The following is an 18,896-nucleotide window of genomic DNA, read 5'->3' as shown; positions in this document are numbered from 1 at the left end:
CCCAGAACAACTTAATACGATTTTTGTAGCAATTTTGCCAAGTATGGATTACATGACATGTGTTATGTGTTCATGGTAATGTCTTTGCGATGGAGGAAAAAAAGCATCAAAACTCATCATGGCGTGTATAATGCGCATCCGCTTCTACACAGCTGTGTTGGGTTTTTTTTAAAAACGTGCGCACTATACTCAAGAAAATACGGTATTACAAAAAATTGACTATGCATTTTGAAAGTGTGTCAGTATGTAGCTGGATTTCATGACATCTTGAATACAAGACAAAAACATTCTCTGAACACAACTCGGGTATATTGGTTCCGTAACACCTGTAGATATATACACACAACTCTAATGGAAACTGTCTACTACGAGTAGAGGTGAAACAGGCTTTAAGGTATACCGACACTGCGGGCCGACCAGTCCTCGTTTTTTACCTAATGCCAAGCGCCAGGCTGGTCAACAACAAGTGCCAACTTTTTACGTCCTTTGGAATGACGAGGACGGGGATCGAACAACCGATCAGTCACGTAAACCCCAAACTCACCAACTCACCATAGGCGGATCCAAAAGGGGGGCCCTGGGGTCTGGACACCCCCCCACCCCCGCCTTCACACACTTTTGAAAACAAAATTTGTTGTAGGCAGTAAAGTTATCTAGAGGGAGGAATTTGATATTTCCACCCCCCCCCCATTTTAAAAATGCTGGATCCGCCCTTGCTCACCCACAGGAAAATCACTTGCCATGTTCACAGTTTTTAATAAAAACATAATTAATAGTTTATAACTTTTTCTAATACTTCCACAATGATAAAACATCCATCTATAGGAAAACAGTGTGATTCCTGAATGTTGGTGTGGCAGTCCCCCCTTATTATTTATTTAAAAAATAGAAACCCCCTCCTCCCATAGTTTGGCCGACCCCCTCTTTAGCTGTGTCATTTTTTCATGCACCCCTCAATGTCACCAGAACCCCCACCCCTGTAATAAATGACCTGTCGCTTACATAAGCTGATATGCACCTCTGGTTCAGCTGATCTACAAATAGCGCCAAAATCATTATCAGTTCACAAGCTACACAGATATACTTCCTTCTAAATACTTAAGACTTGTGTGGACGGGTAGGGTCAATAAGATGCAAATTCGAAACTTTTTGACGTGCACTTGGTGCATGTACATTAATATTAGGTTGTATTTTGCAATAATAGGTTGAACTTTTGCGTGTCTTATATCACTAAATCGAGCCCAGGTCTATGACTCTTGGGACCCCAAACTCTTCAACATTTAACATTAGGCGAATGACAAGACCCCTTGACTTTCATGGTTAATTTTGAAAGTGCATCGACGTACATTTCTCTGTCTGCGGGCGGTCGGGTAGCCTAGTGGTTAGAGCGTTCGCTCGTCACGCCGAAGGCCCTTGTTTGATTTCCAACATGGGTACAACATGTGAAGCCCATTTCTGGTGTCCTCTGCCGTGATGTTGCTGGAATATTGCTAAAAACAGCGTAAAACCATACTCACTCACTCACTCACTGTTTTGATGTGGCACAAGATGCACCCTGGGAAGCAGTGGGCATGACGTCGTGACACGTCATGTTGTCAATACAGGCCGACAACCTGACTGGGACTGGCTTTCACACCAAGGGCCAATCACACAACTGGATTTCTAAAGAGCAATGATGTGTCTGGACGACTCATATAAAACAAAACAAATATCACTGGATAAAACAGCCATGGCTAAGATACAGCACAGCTCACCTAAGGTAGATTCAGAATTGTGGATAAGCATGTACACAGCCAAAGACACAAACATCGTCAATACTTCACGGGTTTGTATACACTACATTCCTACATCATGTGTGAATATATATAGCAGCTTTGCGTGTCGTTTTGATGTGTGTCTATTTTTAGTCAACTAATACAGGGTTTGAAACAATGCACAAAGATCGGATGTAAAAAAGAATATGATCCGACCAACTTTCGTACGTCAAGGTAAAACCCTGTAATAGAATGAGGCTGTGTTAACTCATGGCAGTCCAGTGAAAGTCCAATGAGCCCTACTCCGTGCAGGAACTTTGTGCACACACTGCCTGATAGGGCTGGAACAAGTCCAAATTTACTACCCGGGTACCCACCCCCCTATTACCAGACCCTACCCGGGTACCCACCCCTCTATTACCAGACCCTACCCGGGTACCCACCCCCCTATTACCAGACCCTACCCGGGTACCTACCCCTCTATTACCAGACCCTACCCGGGTACCCCCCCCCCTATTACCAGACCCTACCCGGGTACCCCCCCCCCCCCCCCCCCCCCCCCCCCTATTACCAGACCCTACCCGGGTACCCACCCCCCTATTACCCTACCCTACCCTACCCAGGTAAATGCTGTATGTCTCAAGAGATAGGTACAAAATGTTCGATTAGGAAATGCATGACCATACTCCTGTCAAAATAAATTTAGAGACACGTATAAAATGATCTGGTCATGCATACACTGAAGTTGACTGAAGTTTTATCATCATGCAAACATATGAAGTCAGAAGGAATGTGTGCATAGTCAGAAAGAGATGCAAACATTTATCACTTATAGTGTAACCATAGAGTTCTAGATAATTTTTGCCATTTAACAATATAATCACGTGACTAACCACAGGTCTGGGTAGTCCCGGGTCCTACTCAGTACCCACCCGACCTGGGTACCTGAGTTACCCGTCCCAGCCCTACTGCCTGATAATCAAGCAATGTGTAGATCAGATACCACAAGGCTTTGGCACAAGTTGAACACACGTCGAGCAAAAATCATTACCGTTTGGTGATGTAAACTGAATTCTCATTGGTCTGCATGCACTGGTTTTCTTTCCATTGCTTGAGGGGCGGTAGGGTAGCCTAGTGGTTAAAGCGTTCGCTCGTCACGCCGAAGACCCGGGTTCGATTCCCGACATGGGTACAATGTGTGAAGCCCATTTCTGGTGTCCCCAGCTGTGATATGGCTGGAATATTGCTAAAAGCGGCGTAAAATCATACTCACTCACTCAATTCCATTGTTTGATTTCGTAGTTAAAAACAGCGACTACATTGCAAATTGGCATTATCAGATAGAGGAATGTATTGTATACACACCCATGGAATATTGATGAGACACAAAATGAACAAAAACATATGCAAGAGGGATGTCACAGGCTGTTAAGAAAGCACACTGAAACAAAAGGGTCCAACCCCCCCCTCCCCACCCCTAGATGTGCCAGTGCACGCACAGAATGTTTGCATGAGTTGGACTAACAGCAAGCCCCGTTTTGTTCTGGCTAGAAAGACACTAGCAGCACTAGATAGTTGTAGAATGGAGTGTCTGTACGTCATGACTAGATGAACACAGGTGATGTCTCTTGTCCGTGACTCACGCCCTGTCACGTGATCATTTCGTCATCAACGTTCACCACATGGTTGTCATCTGAAACACAGGAAGTGGCATGTCAAGTAGAGTTTGTTTGTTTGTTTGTTTGTTTGTTGTTTTACTTCGCACATCAAGTGTTCGTGAGTTCAAGCCTAAGTGTGGTTGTAGACATTCTAGCAATGGGGAGCTGCGACTGGAGACCATATAGTATTGAGAGCTCCACAAACAGGATATCACTGTGAGGAGCTTGCTGAGAGAGTTGAGAAGGGAGATAACTCTGATATACTGTAAATCTGGAACCTTTCACGCACGTCAGTGCTTCTATCGATGCATGTGTTGTTGTAGTTGACAAGAAAGATTGACGTAGCGTGTTTATGTAACAATACTCGTTGTCGGCATATGTGTGCCAAGTCAGTGCTATGTATACAACTTGACAAGACGTGGCAGACAAATGAAGTTTCCTGATTCCAAACTTTTGTTTGTTTGTTGTTTAACGCCGCACTCAGCAATATTCCAGCTATATCTGGATCTGTAAATAATCAAGTCTGAACCAGACAATCCAGTGATTGACATCATGAGCATTGATCTATGCATTTGGATACAATGACAATGAACAAAGTCAGCAAATCTGACCACCTGATCCATATAGTCGTGTCTTGTGACAAGCATGGGTTGCTAAGGACCAGTTGTAATCTGGATCTTCATAGGTTTCCCAACTGGTGCCTGTGACAGCTCAATGTGGGAGGTAGGTCCAAAAAGACAAGGGGGGGCACGGGTGGCCCAGTCGTCTTAGGCGCCGCGATTCGCTGTGCAGAGTTGCATCCTTTGGGCACGCCAGAAACCTATGATTGTGGGTTCGAATCCTGGTTCACCCTGATTATGTTTCTAGGTTTGTCAGCACCATACCCGTGCTCGTGGGTTTCACCGCAGTGGTAAACGTCTGAGACCTGCATCATTCGGGCTTTCCTCCCACATTAAGCTGACACGCCGCGATATAACTGGAATACTGTTAAAAGCGGCGTTAAACCCAACTCACTCACTCACTCACTCACTCACTCAAGAAACCGGGATTTGATCATAGGATTCTTGCATGCCTAAGGGAAGCAACTCTACGGAGCAAACTGTGGAGCATTTGATAACTAGCAATGGGTGTGAGAGAACCTAAGGTCTCAGATGACCCATACCAGGAATGCATGTATTAAAACCCTCTCTTCTCGTAGTCAATGCACTTAAAACAGAGGGATGAGATGTTTTAAAGCTTAAACTTGGCTTAAACTGAGTTACAGTTTTAGATGTTTGTGCACAAATGTATAACAGTTCTTTCATAATGCATGGTCAATTTGAGCAGTTTCTAACTGTAAGTGCCGTTAGATGTGAGGTGAAATGGGGTTTAACGTCGCGTCCAAGATTATTGCACATATATAGCGACGTGCATGCACGTGTGTGTGTGGCTGCTTGTACTAGTCCGGACTGATGCCGATTTATAGTGCTAGCTCACTGAGATACCATGCCGCAGTTTAACATGAATACCCCACTCAGACACAGTATACTGACTCCGAGCCGACCAGCCCTTGTTTTAGCCCCTTAATGCCGAGCGCCAGACAGGGTAACAAGTACCGTCTTTTAACGTCTTTTGGTATGACGCGGCCGGGGATCGAACTCCGGACCTTCCGCTCTCTGGGCGGACGCTCTACAACAAGACCACGGAGGCGGTTAAGTGTCGTTAGAGGCTTCCACACGTTCCTAGTCACCATAGGCTAAAAAAATATAAGAATTGGTTCTCAGGCAATGACTTTTGAAAATATAGTGTGGATATAGTGGTGCACAAGATGCACAGTAAAGCAGTGTGCATGTAAAGGGAAGTAACTGTGTGCTATATTGGATCCCATTGTTTTAATGTATAAGGATTTTTTCATGTTTTGGAAAATGGAAACAAAAACGAAACCTGCGGCAGACTTTATGATGATGCGGGCAGTGCCTTCAGAGCCAAGACTATTATTTTTTAGCCTAAGAGGTTATTACCAAAATAAAAGTACCGGCCAAGCTAATGGACAATATTCGCGATAGGTTTACAAGAGGTACTCACTGATTGAGTATTGGCGATCCACACTTTCTCGACTGCCGAAAGAACCATGGTTTCTCCGTCCGGACAGGGATGACCTTGGCCTTGGGGATGACCTTGGGCCTGGCAGGGACTCCGTATTCCGAATAATGTCGGCAAGTTTTGGCGTCATGGACTGACTCAGAATGGAGGCGAAGTAGACGAAACTTAGCAACATCTGTAATTCATACGATAGATAACTGAAATTAATTCTGTTTCCATGGAAACCAAGAAATTAGAAACCTAGAAACCTAGAAACCTAGAAACCCAGAAACCCAGAAACTAGAAACTAGAAACCTAGAAACCCAGAAACCTAGAAATTAGAAACCCAGAAACCTAGAAATTAGAAACCTAGAAACTAGAAACTAGAAACCCAGAAACCTTGAAACTAGAAACCTATAGAAACTAGAAACCTATCCCCAAACCATATCCACTAAGCTCCCTCCCATCGACACCTTTGTTACAGGATCAAGTTGGTTTGTGGGGCTGGGACGATACACCAACTGTGCGATCCGATACGTATCACGATACCTTGCTCACGATTCGGTATGTATCATGATACATGTGCTCTTATCTGTGGTGCGTAAGCCATCTTTTTCATAGACAGGATGGCCAAATACCTGGCACACTAACGATTTACACTCGGCAGTGTCAAGTATGGCGCAATGGATGAAAATACTGACGTTTTCACTATTCATTTTCACTAGTAATTAGTGTTAAGCGTAACATTTATTAAAGAGTAAATTTAAGGTAAGAATCAATACTTTTACTTAGTGTGCGATAGTGATCGGTACTTGTATCGAGTACACAATCGCGATCCACTGATGCATTAGTGTATCCCACCACTACTATTGGTTTGGTGTAACAGATTAACAGAAATGCACCTAACTTCCCTCTGACATTGTTACTATACTAATTAAGTGATAATTGCAATGTTGGTTGGTTGGTTGGTTGTTTAACGCCGCACTCAGCAATATTCCAGCTATATGACAGTGATCAGTGATTGTATAAAATCAAAAGGTAAAGATGTCCCTAAGCGTGTTGATCACTCTTCTTCATTCTATTACATCCCTGAAAACTATCAATAACCAATCAATCGATGCATGTATATTTGAGCAGGGTGCGACGTACCTGAGCTGCAGCAAAAAGACAGTTGTACCAGTCCTTGGGCAGAGCATTGTCAGATCCTGAAAACATGGCGAGGTGATGTCAATTTGGTTTTTACATCAAGTTGAAGATTATTTAGCAACCTGTGGCTGTTTGTACCAGCCCACTGAGATACCATGCCGCAGTTTAATATGAATACCCAACTCAGACACAGTATACTGACTCTGAGAGCCCACTGAGATACCATGCCGCAGTTTGACATGGATACCCCACTCAGACAGTGTACTGACTCTGAGAGCCCACTCAGATACCATGCCACAGTTTGACATGGATACCCCACTCGGACACAGTATACTGACTCTGAGAGCCCACTGAGATACCATGCCGCAGTTTAACATGAATACCCCACTCAGACAGTGTACTGACTCTGAGAGCCCACTGAGATACTAGGCCTCAGTTTAACATGAATACCCCACTCAGACAGTATACTGACTCTGAGAGCCCACTGAGATACCATGCCACAGTTTAACATGGATACCCCACTCAGACAGTGTACTGACTCCGAGAGCCCACTAAGATACCATGCCGCAGTTTAACATGGATACCCCACTCAGACACAGTATACTGACTCCGAGAACCCACTGAGATACCATGCCGCAGTTTAACATGAATACCCCAGTCAGACAGTGTACTGACTCTGAGAGCCCACTGAGATACTAGGCCTCAGTTTAACATGAATACCCCACTCAGACAGTATACTGTCTCTGAGAGCCCACTGAGATACCATGCCAAAGTTTAACATGGATACCCCACTCAGACAGTGTACTGACTCCGAGAGCCCACTCAGATACCATGCCACAGTTTGACATTGATACCCCACTCAGACACAGTATACTGACTCTGAGAGCCCACTGAGATACTAGGCCTCAGTTTAACATGAATACCCCACTCAGACAGTGTACTGACTGTGAGAGCCCACTGAGATACTAGGCCTCAGTTTAACATGAATACCCCACTCAGACAGTGTACTGACTCTGAGAGCCCACTGAGATACCATGCCTCAGTTTGACATGGATACCCCACTCAGACACAGTATACTGACTCTGAGAGCCCACTGAGATACCATGCCGCAGTTTGACATGGATACCCCAGTCAGACACAGTATACTGACTCCGAGAGCCCACTGAGATACCATGTCGCAGTTTAATATGAATACCCCACTCAGACACAGTATACTGACTCCTAGAGCCCTCTGAGATACCATGCCGCAGTTTAACATGAATACCCCACTCAGACACAGTATACTGACTCCGAGAGCCCACTGAGATACCATGTCGCCGTTTATTATGAATACCCCACTCAGACACAGTATACTGACTCTGAGAGCCTACTGAGATACCATGCCGCAGTTTAACATGAATACCCCACTCAGACACAGTATACTGACTCCGAGAGCCCACTGAGATACCATGTCGCAGTTTAATATGAATACCCCACTCAGACACAGTATACTGACCCCAAGAGCCCACTGAGATACCATGTCGCAGTTTGACATGAACACCCCACTCAGACACAGTATACTGACTCTGAGAGCCAACTCAGATACAATGCCGCAGTTTAACATGAATACCCCACTCAGACACAGTATACTGACTCCGAGAGCCCACTGAGATACCATGTCGCAGTTTAATATGAATACCCCACTCAGACACAGTATACTGACTCTGCTAGCCCAAGGAGATACCATGCCGCAGTTTAACATGAATACCCCACTCAGACACAGTATACTGACTCCGAGGGCCCACTGAGATACCATGCTGCAGTTTAACATGAACACCCCACTCAGACACAGTATACTGACTCCGAGAGCCCTCTGAGATACCATGCCGCAGTTTAACATGGATACCCCACTCAGACACAGTATACTGACTCCTAGAGCCCACTGAGATACTAGGCCTCAGTTTAACATGAATACCCCACTCAGACACAGTATACTGACTCTGAGAGCCCACTGAGATACTAGGCCTCAGTTTAACATGAATACCCCACTCAGACAGTGTACTGACTCTGAGAGCCCACTCAGATAGCATGCCTCAGTTTAACATGAATACCCCATTTAGACACAGTATACTGACTCCGAGAGCCTACTGAGATACCATGCCACAGTTTAACATGGATAGCCCACTCAGACACAGTATACTGACTCCGAGAGCCTACTGAGATACCATGCCGCAGTTTAACATGAATACCCCACTCAGACACAGTATACTGACTCCGAGAGCCCACTCAGATACCATGCCACAGTTTAACATGAATACCCCACTCAGACACAGTATACTCACTCCGAGAGCCCACTCAGATACCATGCCGCAGTTTAACATGGATACCCCACTCAGACACAGTGTACTGACTCTGAGAGCCCACTGAGATACCATGCCACAGTTTAACATGAATACCCCACTCAGACACAGTATACTGACTCCGAGAACCCACTGAGATACCATGCCACAGTTTAACATGAATACCCCACTCAGACACAGTATACTGACTCCGAGAGCCCTCTGAGATTCCATGCCGCAGTTTAACATGGATACCCCACTCAGACACAGTATACTGACTCCGAGAGCCCACTGAGATACCATGCCACAGTTTAACATGAATACCCCACTCAGACACAGTGTACTGACTCCGAGAGCCCACTGAGATACCATGCCGCAGTTTAACATTGATACCCCACTCAGACACAGTATACTGACTCCGAGAGCCCACTGAGATACCATGATGCAGTTTAACATGAATACCCCAGTCAGACACAGTATACTGACTCCGAAAGCCCACTCAGATACCATGATGCAGTTTAACATGAATACCCCACTCAGACACTGTTTACTGACTCCGAGAGCCCACTCAGATACCATGCCACATGCAATGCCTATATTCACACCTTGGGCCCCCATGTACTGCTGAGAGTCCCCTGTACTTGAAAATAGATAGACCCTATATTCACACCTTGGGCTCCCATATACTGCTGATTCCCTGTACTTGAAAATAGATAGACCCTGTGTTCACACCTTGTGTCCCCATGTACTGCTGACAGTCCCCTGTACTTGAAAATAGATAGACCCTGTGTTCACACCTTGGGCCCCCATATACTGCTGAGAGTCCCATGTACTTGAAAATAGATAGACCCTATATTCACACCTTGTGTCCCCACGTACTGCTGAGAGTCCCCTGTACTTGAAAATAGATAGACCCTATAATCAGGCCTTATGTCCCCAGGTACAGCTGAGAGTCCCCTGTACTTGAAAATAGATAGACCCTATATTCAGGCCTTATGTCCCCATGTACAGCTGAGAGTCCCCTGTACTTGAAAATAGATAGACCCTATATTCACACCTTGTGTCCCATGTACTACTGAGAGTCCCCTGTACTTGAAAATAGATAGACCCAATATTCACACCTTGTACCCCCATGTACTACTGAGAGTCCCCTGTACTTGAAAATAGATAGACCCTATGTTCACACCTTGTACCCCCATGTACTACTGAGAGTCCCCTGAACTTGAAAATAGATAGACCCTATGTTCACACCTTGTACCCCCATGTACTACTGAGAGTCCCCTGTACTTGAAAATAGATAGACCCTATGTTCACGCCTTGTTTCCCCATGTACTGCTGAGAGTCCCATGTACTTGAAAATAGATAGACCCTATGTTCACACCTTGTGTCCCCATGTAATGCTGAGAGTCCCCTGAACTTGAAAATAGATAGACCCTGTGTTCACGCCTTGTGTCCCCATGTACTGCTGAGAGTCCCCTGTACTTGAAAATAGATAGACCCTGTGTTCACACCTTGTGTCCCATGTACTGCTGAGAGTCCCCTGTACTTGAAAATAGATAGACCCTGTGTTCACACCTTGTGCCCCCCATGTACTACTCAGAGTCCCCTGTACTTGAAAATAGATAGACCCTATATTCACACCTTGTGTCCCCATGTACTGCTGAGAGTCCCATGCACTTGAAAATAGATAGACCCTGTGTTCACACCTAGTGTCCCCATGTACTGCTGAGAGTCCCATGTACTTGAAAATAGATAGACCCTGTGTTCACACCTTGTGTCCCCATGTACTGCTGAGAGTCCCCTGTACTTGAAAATAGATAGAGCCTGTGTTCACACCTAGTGTCCCCATGTACTGCTGAGAGTCCCCTGTATTTGAAAATAGATAGACCCTGTGTTCACACCTTGTGTCCCCTTGTACTGCTGAGAGTCCCCTGTACTTGAAAATAGATAGACCCTGTGTTCACACCTTGTGTCCCCTTGTACTGCTGAGAGTCCCCTGTACTTGAAAATAGATAGACCTGTGTTCACACCTTGTGTCCCATGTACTGCTGAGAGTCCCCTGTATTTGAAAATAGATAGACCCTGTGTTCACACCTTGTGTCCCCATGTACTGCTGAGAGTCCCCTGTACTTGAAAATAGATAGACCCTATGTTCACACCTTGTGTCCCATGTACTGCTGACAGTCCCCTGTACTTGAAAATAGATAGACCCTGTGTTCATACCTTGTGTCCCCATGTACTGCTGACAGTCCCCTGTACTTGAAAATAGATAGACCCTGTGTTCACGCCTTGTGTCCCCATGTACTGCTGAGAGTCCCCTGTACTTGAAAATAGATAGACCCTGTGTTCACACCTTGTGTCCCATGTACTGCTGAGAGTCCCTGTACTTGAAAATAGATAGACCCTATGTTCACACCTTGTGTCCCATGTACTGCTGAGAGTCCCTGTACTTGAAAATAGATAGACCCTGTGTTCACACCTTGTGTCCCATGTACTGCTGAGAGTCCCTGTACTTGAAAATAGATAGACCCTGTGTTCACACCTTGTGTCCCATGTACTGCTGAGAGTCCCCTGTACTTGAAAATAGATAGACCCTGTGTTCACACCTTGTGTCCCCATGTACTGCTGAGAGTCCCTGAACTTGACAATAGTTAGACCCTATATTCACACCTTGTGTCCCCATGTACTGCTTAGAGTCCCCTGTACTTGAAAATAGACGATGTTAATCCTTGTTTAAAGATATGTACCCATGATGTCTGCTTACCACATAATGTTGCCGTGGAAACGGAGAAGAAGAGGAATTTGGCATACAGGACGGCCACTAAGACAGGATCAGAGTTCAGATCTTCCTGGATAAACTTCCATGAGGACGGCTGCGGGAACAGAGGTAAGGGTTAACATGGAACACTTCCAGACACAGAAATATAAAACAATCTGAAAATAGTGAGCGAGTGAGTTGGGTTTAGCGCCACTTTGAACAGTATTCCAGTAATATTACGGCTTGTCAGCTTAATGTGGGAGGAAAGCCTGAAGTGATGCAGGTCTCAGACGTTTACCACTTCGGTGAAACCCACGAGTACAGGTATGGTGCAAAGAAACCTAAAACCCATGATTTTGGTGAACCGGGATTCGAACCCACAATCATAGGTTTCTGGTGTGCCCAAGGGACGTAACTCTGCATAGCCAATTGGGGCACCAGAGAGGACTGGGCCAATGATGAACACCCAATAAAATAGCAGACCTACTCATAATTCATACTGAAAAACATTAAATACGAAGTTAGAAAACAAAGTGTTGTTTTAATGTGAACAAACAGATGAAAGTAAACTTCTGTGGCCATAAATATCCTTATGTGATCATTTATTTGGTGTAAAAGTTACATGTCATACAAATATTGAAATTACATTTGAAAAGAACACCATCAAATCATGGTTCATTAACTGGAGCCACTTTTCAAGGCTAAAAGAAAGACCCAAACGCTAGGCTTGTGACGAACTTGAAATGACTTACTAACTTTATCCAAGTCCAGAACTGAACATGGTTTGCCATGAGGTAAGTTAACACTCTCGCCACTGACCTACCTGACAAGAAGATAAATGAAACACTAACCTTCATCGCCATGCACATGGTGAGAGAGGATGTAGAGTCAACACGCCTACCTGAAGCCTGCGGGTGAGACTTACAAACCTACCTGAAGCCTGTAGGTGAGACAGACATCTACCTGAAGCCTGCAGGTGAGACACACACCTACCTGAAGCCTGCAGGTGAGACAGACACCTACCTGAAGCCTGTGGGTGAGACAGACACCTACCTGAAGCCTGCAGGTGAGACACACTTCTACCTGAAGCCTGTAGGTGAGACAAACATCTACCTGAAGCCTGTAGGTGAGACAGACACCTACCTGAAGCCTGTAGGTGAGACAGACACCTACCTGAAGCATGTAGGTGAGACAGACATCTACCTGAAGCCTGCAGGTGAGACAGACACCTACCTGAAGCCTGCAGGTGAGACAGACACCTACCTGAAGCCTGCAGGTGAGACAGACACCTACCTGAAGCCTGCATGTGAGACAGACACCTACCTGAAGCCTGTAGGTGAGACAGGCGTCTACCTGAAGCCTGCAGGTGAGACAGACATCTACCTGAAGCCTGCAGGTGAGACAGACACCTACCTGAAGCCTGCAGGTGAGACAGACACCTACCTAAAGCCTGTGAGACAGACACCTGCCTGAGACAGACACCTACCTGAAGCCTGTAGGTGAGACAGACACCTACCTGAAGCCTGCAGGTGAGACACACACCTACCTGAAGCCTGTGGGTGAGACACACACCTACCTGAAGCCTGCAGGTGAGACAGACATCTACCTGAAGCCTGTAGGTGAGACAGACACCTACCTGAAGCCTGTAGGTGAGACAGACATCTACCTGAAGCCTGTAGGTGAGACAGACACCTACCTGAAGCCTGCAGGTGAGACAGACATCTACCTGAAGCCTGTAGGTGAGACAGACACCTACCTGAAGCCTGTAGGTGAGACAGACACCTACCTGAAGCCTGTAGGTGAGACAGACACCTACCTGAAGCCTGTAGGTGAGACAGACACCTACCTGAAGCCTGTGGGTGAGACAGACACCTACCTGAAGCCTGTAGGTGAGACAGACACCTACCTGAAGCCTGTAGGTAAGTGTGTAGAGGCCAGCAAACAGGAAGAGGGAAGATATGTAGTTCTGTGCCAGGACGAAGGCGGTCACTCGCCGCCTTGTCAACAACTTGGCCAAGAACACTGAAACCATGGGACAATGGTAGTAACGTTTCAAGTATTAACACACATCAAACAATGCCTAGCAATACTGAAATGGTAAATCATCATGTCTAGTGATGCTCACTCACAAATTTCACATTTTCATTGACTAAGTTTGTTGTAGAGGTGTTCATTCACCTGAAGCGATACCCGAGTTTTTCCACCAACAGAAAAAGAGTTTGATGAAAGTGCAACCCATACCCCTTTCTACAGAATCTTTTTTCTGTTCCTCAAAATTCAGCTTACCGGTATCTACAGTCATGTACGGTAAGTTTGGCAATAAACCACTAGGGTGGAATTCAACGGATTAAAGATTAAAGGGAATCCAACATAACGGCATCGAGTTAGGCTGAGACAGTAAATGAGTTGGAAGAAAGAGTTCCGCAATTGCATATTTGAATTGTTGCAGTAATATCACGGCATGTGAACCCTGTCAAGTTAATCAGGTGGGAAACGTTTCCCTTCTTGTTTTATCAAGTTTTAAGATACTGCTAGTTGGAAAACAAATTCAACATTCCCAATCACTACCAGACCTACCCAGGAACTGACCCCTCTACTACCAGACCTACCCAGGAACTGACCCCTCTACTACCAGACCCACCCAGGAACTGACCCCTCTACTACCAGACCTACCCAGGAACTGACCCCTCTACTACCAGACCTATCCAGGAACTGACCCCTCTACTACCAGATATACCCAGGAACTGACCCCTCTACTACCAGACCCACCCAGGAACTGACCCCTCTACTACCAGACCTACCCAGGAACTGACCCCTCTACTACCAGACCTACCCGGGTTACCCCTCTACTACCAGACCTACCCGGGAACTGACCCCTCTACTACCAGACCTACCCAGGAACTGACCCCTCTACTACCAGACCTATCCAGGAACTGACCCCTCTACTACCAGATATACCCAGGAACTGACCCCTCTACTACCAGACCCACCCAGGAACTGACCCCTCTACTACCAGACCTACCCAGGAACTGACCCCTCTACTACCAGACCTACCCGGGTTACCCCTCTACTACCAGACCTACCCGGGAACTGACCCCTCTACTACCAGACCTACCCAGGAACTGACCCCTCTACTACCAGACCTACCCAGGAACTGACACCTCTACTACCAGACCTACCCAGGAACTGACCCCTCTACTACCAGACCTACCCAGGAACTGACCCCTCTACTACCAGACCTACCCGGGTTATCCCTCTACTACCAGACCTACCTGGGAACTGACCCCTCTACTACCAGATATACCCAGGAACTGACCCCTCTACTACCAGACCCACCCAGGAACTGACCCCTCTACTACCAGACCTACCCAGGAACTGACCCCTCTACTACCAGACCTACCCAGGATCTGACCCCTCTACTACCAGACCTACCCAGGAACTGACCCCTCTACTACCAGACCTACCCAGGAACTGACCCCTCTACTACCAGACCTACCCAGGAACTGACCCCTCTACTACCAGACCCACCCAGGAACTGACCCCTCTACTACCAGACCCATGCAGGAACTGACCCATCTACTACCAGACCTACCCAGGAACTGACCCTTCTACTACCAGACCTACCCTGGAACTGACCCCTCTACTACCAGACTTACCCAGGAACTGACCCCTCTACTACCAGACCTACCCAGGAACTGACCCCTCTACTACCAGACCTACCCGGGTTACCCCTCTACTACCAGACCTACCCAGGAACTGACCCCTCTACTACCAGACCTAACCAGGAACTGACCCCTCTACTACCAGACCTACCCGGGTTACCCCTCTACTACCAGACCTACCCAGGAACTGACCCTTCTACTACCAGACCTACCCAGGTACCCCATCCCTCTACTACCAGACCTACCCTGGAACTGACCCCTCTACTACCAGACCTACCCAGGAACTGACCCCTCTACTACCAGACCTACCCAGGATCTGACCCCTCTTCTACCAGACCTGACCGGGTAACCCATCCCTCCAAAGACCGGGTTCGATTCCCGACATGGGTACAATGTGTGAAGCCCATTTCTGGTGTCCCCCCGGTCTGATATTCCTGGAATATTGCTAAAAGCGGCGTAAAACCATACTCACTCAATTATTGTTATTGTCATTAAACAATATATCATGTGACTAACTTCGGGTTCGGATAGTCCTGTGGGTACCGGGGTCCTACTCAGGACCCACCTGACCCTGAGTACACGAGTTACCCGTCCCAGCCTTTCTATCATTGATGCTAACACTGCAGACAGTTAGTGAGTGAGTGAGGTTTTACGCCCCTTTTAGCAATATTCCACCAAAATCATGGCGGGGGAAACCACAAATGGGCTTCACACATTGTACCAATGTCGGGAATTGAACCCGGGTCTTTGGCGTGATGAGCGAACGCTTAACCCGCTGGGCTACCCGACAGCCCCTACTGCGGACAGCGCCTGACATTCGGACACTCACCTGAAGTATACACAAGTGCGATCAGGTTCAACACCTGCAGCAATATCATGGATGTAGCACTCTGAAGACATACAGCATTCAACATTACGATACCGGTACACAGCCAATCCCATTTGTCATGATAACTTATTTTCTACATCAAAGGAAGTTATTAAGACAATAAATACATATTTAGTAGATTTGAGTCAATTAATATAACAGTGACATCCTCCATTTTGTCCATACAAACAGATTTTCCCATGTTTCTACACACTGTATCATGAGCAGAGCTTTAGGACACAATTTGAACCTGTGAAGATCCGGGTTTGAATTGGGCTTCAGCAACCCATGCTTGCCATAAGAGGCGACTATCGAGATCGGGTGGTTGCACTCGCTGACTAGGTTGATGCATGTCATCGTATCCCAATTGCGTGGATCGATGCTCATGACATCAATCACTGGATTATGTGGTCAAGACTCGATTATTTACTGACCGCCGCCATATAGCTGGAATATTGGTGAGTGCGGCGTGAAACAACAAACAAACAAAATCATGATATCAATCACTGGATTGTCTGGTCCAGACACGATTATTTACAGACCGCTGTCATATAGCTAGAATATTGCTGAGTGCGGCGTGAAACAACAAACAAACAAAATCATGATATCAATCACTGGATTGTCTGGTCCAGACACGATTATTTACAGACCGCCGTCATATAGATGGAATATTGCTGAGTGCGGTGCTAAACAACATTATATGTACAATGACCATTCACAAAACTGAAACTTCTGCAAGGAAGAAAGAAACAGAGACCATTCTAGTATCTAACATTCTCATGCTTTATATGAACACTGTGCTAGGGACGGATGTCAACAATGAATCTAACACAACAGGAACCGAATACTGAATCTCATATAATAAAATTTTGTGTGGTTAAGGAAAAACGTTAAAGAACAAGCATACCGCAATCAGTACAGTCTGGTCATCCTTCTTGGGCCAGAAGTCAATCAATGTGAGGATCACCAAATTCAAGGCCTGCAATGAAAACAATCTGTTACTACGGTAACTGATATTTATCATATAATGGGTAGGTTTCTCGGCAGAATAAAGCCAACGGATAAAAACGATATCCGTTGGGGTCATATGCGGATAGAGATGCAAATATCAAAGGTCAAGTAGGGACTACTTTCACTGTTTATAAACAAACATGGAGTCGCCCTCTTCATTCGGCGATTGAGTCAGAATTAACCATCGGGAATCTGGATAAACTACAGGGATAATTGCTATCATTATCAAAGAACAGTCTAATATACTGAAAATCAGTGTCTAACTGTGATGTAGCTAAGGCATTTTATAAGTTTGGGCAACTTTAGAGATATAAATTTCGAAACAATTTTACGAGGGCACGAGGCCTAGCAAAGAGGGATCAGTAGCAATATCTGTGCTTGTAGACCTCTGCGGCTTGAAACCTTCTCCACAAATTAAAATAGTTGGATTTGGCCGAAATATGTTTGAATTGTTACCTTGTTTCGTTTTGTTGCTGTGTGTACATCTGATTACACTTCTTAACGTTATGACAGGACAGACCGACTGTCAACATCGTCTGACCGTGGCCGTGTGACGTCTCATAGACTAGGGTTTGGTAGCTTCTGTTTGACAAAGGGCAGTTACTCTAGCGGACAGACCGATGGATTGCCGCGAAAGGCAATTAAAAACTATTGTTGTTTTGCATATATGTTACTTCGCCACTGTGTAAGAAACAGATTTAAGTTCGAATTATATTGGCTACTGTCACTGTCCGACTGACACACCACTTACCCTGTGACGTAATAAATATTAATGCGCGCATTCCAGGAAAACTGTTTCGGTAATGTATGTGAGAGAGTGAAAGCGATTTTGAAGCACAGAATTAAATAATGACATTATATGATAAAGAGGTTATCACGCTTGTGTGTTTGGGGATGGTAAATATCCTGCATTAGGAATAAACACTATGTTTTTAGCTCGCCAAAGCTCGCTAAATACAATGTTTATTCCTAATGCAGGATATTTACCATCCCAAAACACCCTGGCGTGATAACCTCTATATATTACCTACGAGGACAAACAAATCGGGGTTCATATAAATCGTGTGTGCCCTTGGGTCATATCACATCACGAGGCAACAGTGTATTGTTTCCATCATCCGGACGGCGTTGTTGGCGTCATTCAAATCTTATTGTGATGTGAGGTTGGAATGACGTCACACTAGAAACAAGGTCAGAACAGAAGATTGTTGACATCATTCGACAAATTGTGGTTCCGCTTCTGTTGCGACTTGCTGTCCTTATAGGTAAACACTAAAATTCGTCTCTGCATGTAGACATCTTCTTCGGTAATAAATAGAACATTATATTTGTGATCATGTCATACTTTGTTTTCCACACTGGTAATCGCGAGATACCAGAATTAAGACACTTGTGTCGTAAACATATAGAGGGTATCACGCGAGTGTGCTTGGGGATGGTAAATATCCTGTATTAGGAATAACTAGTGTGTTTGGGGATGGTAAATATCCTGTATTAGGAATAACAAGTGTGTTTGGGGATGGTAAATATCCTGTATTAGGAGTAACGAGTGTGTTTGGGGATGGTAAATATCCTGTATTAGGAATAACGAGTGTGTTTGGGGATGGTAAATATCCTGTATTAGGAATAACGAGTGTGTTTGGGGATGGTAAATATCCTG

At 45.6% G+C, this 18,896-nt stretch overlaps 1 protein-coding gene across 2 annotated transcripts in view; it reads right to left on the bottom strand.

The window, feature by feature from the left end:
- Positions 1-3,221: 3,221 nt before the first annotated feature.
- Positions 3,222-18,896, bottom strand: part of LOC124149593 — a 29,231-nt gene continuing 13,556 nt past the window's right edge. For both annotated transcript variants that reach the window (XM_048385423.1, XM_048385424.1), the window contains exons 4-10: positions 17,133-17,204; positions 16,187-16,247; positions 13,602-13,717; positions 11,702-11,810; positions 6,623-6,678; positions 5,477-5,669; positions 3,222-3,447 (exon numbers count right to left, since the gene is read on the bottom strand). In XM_048385423.1, coding sequence (XP_048241380.1) covers positions 3,404-3,447; positions 5,477-5,669; positions 6,623-6,678; positions 11,702-11,810; positions 13,602-13,717; positions 16,187-16,247; positions 17,133-17,204 — 651 coding nt within the window. In that variant the 3' untranslated portion in view covers positions 3,222-3,403. The remainder of the gene's footprint in view (positions 3,448-5,476; positions 5,670-6,622; positions 6,679-11,701; positions 11,811-13,601; positions 13,718-16,186; positions 16,248-17,132; positions 17,205-18,896) is intronic.

Source organism: Haliotis rufescens, unplaced genomic scaffold (assembly GCF_023055435.1).
Source record: "Haliotis rufescens isolate VD_foot unplaced genomic scaffold, xgHalRufe1.0.p SCAF_58, whole genome shotgun sequence".
Taxonomy (NCBI): Eukaryota; Metazoa; Mollusca; class Gastropoda; order Lepetellida; family Haliotidae; genus Haliotis; species Haliotis rufescens.
Note: the sequence above shows the minus strand (reverse complement) of the source record. Positions and strands in the feature narration are given on the sequence as shown.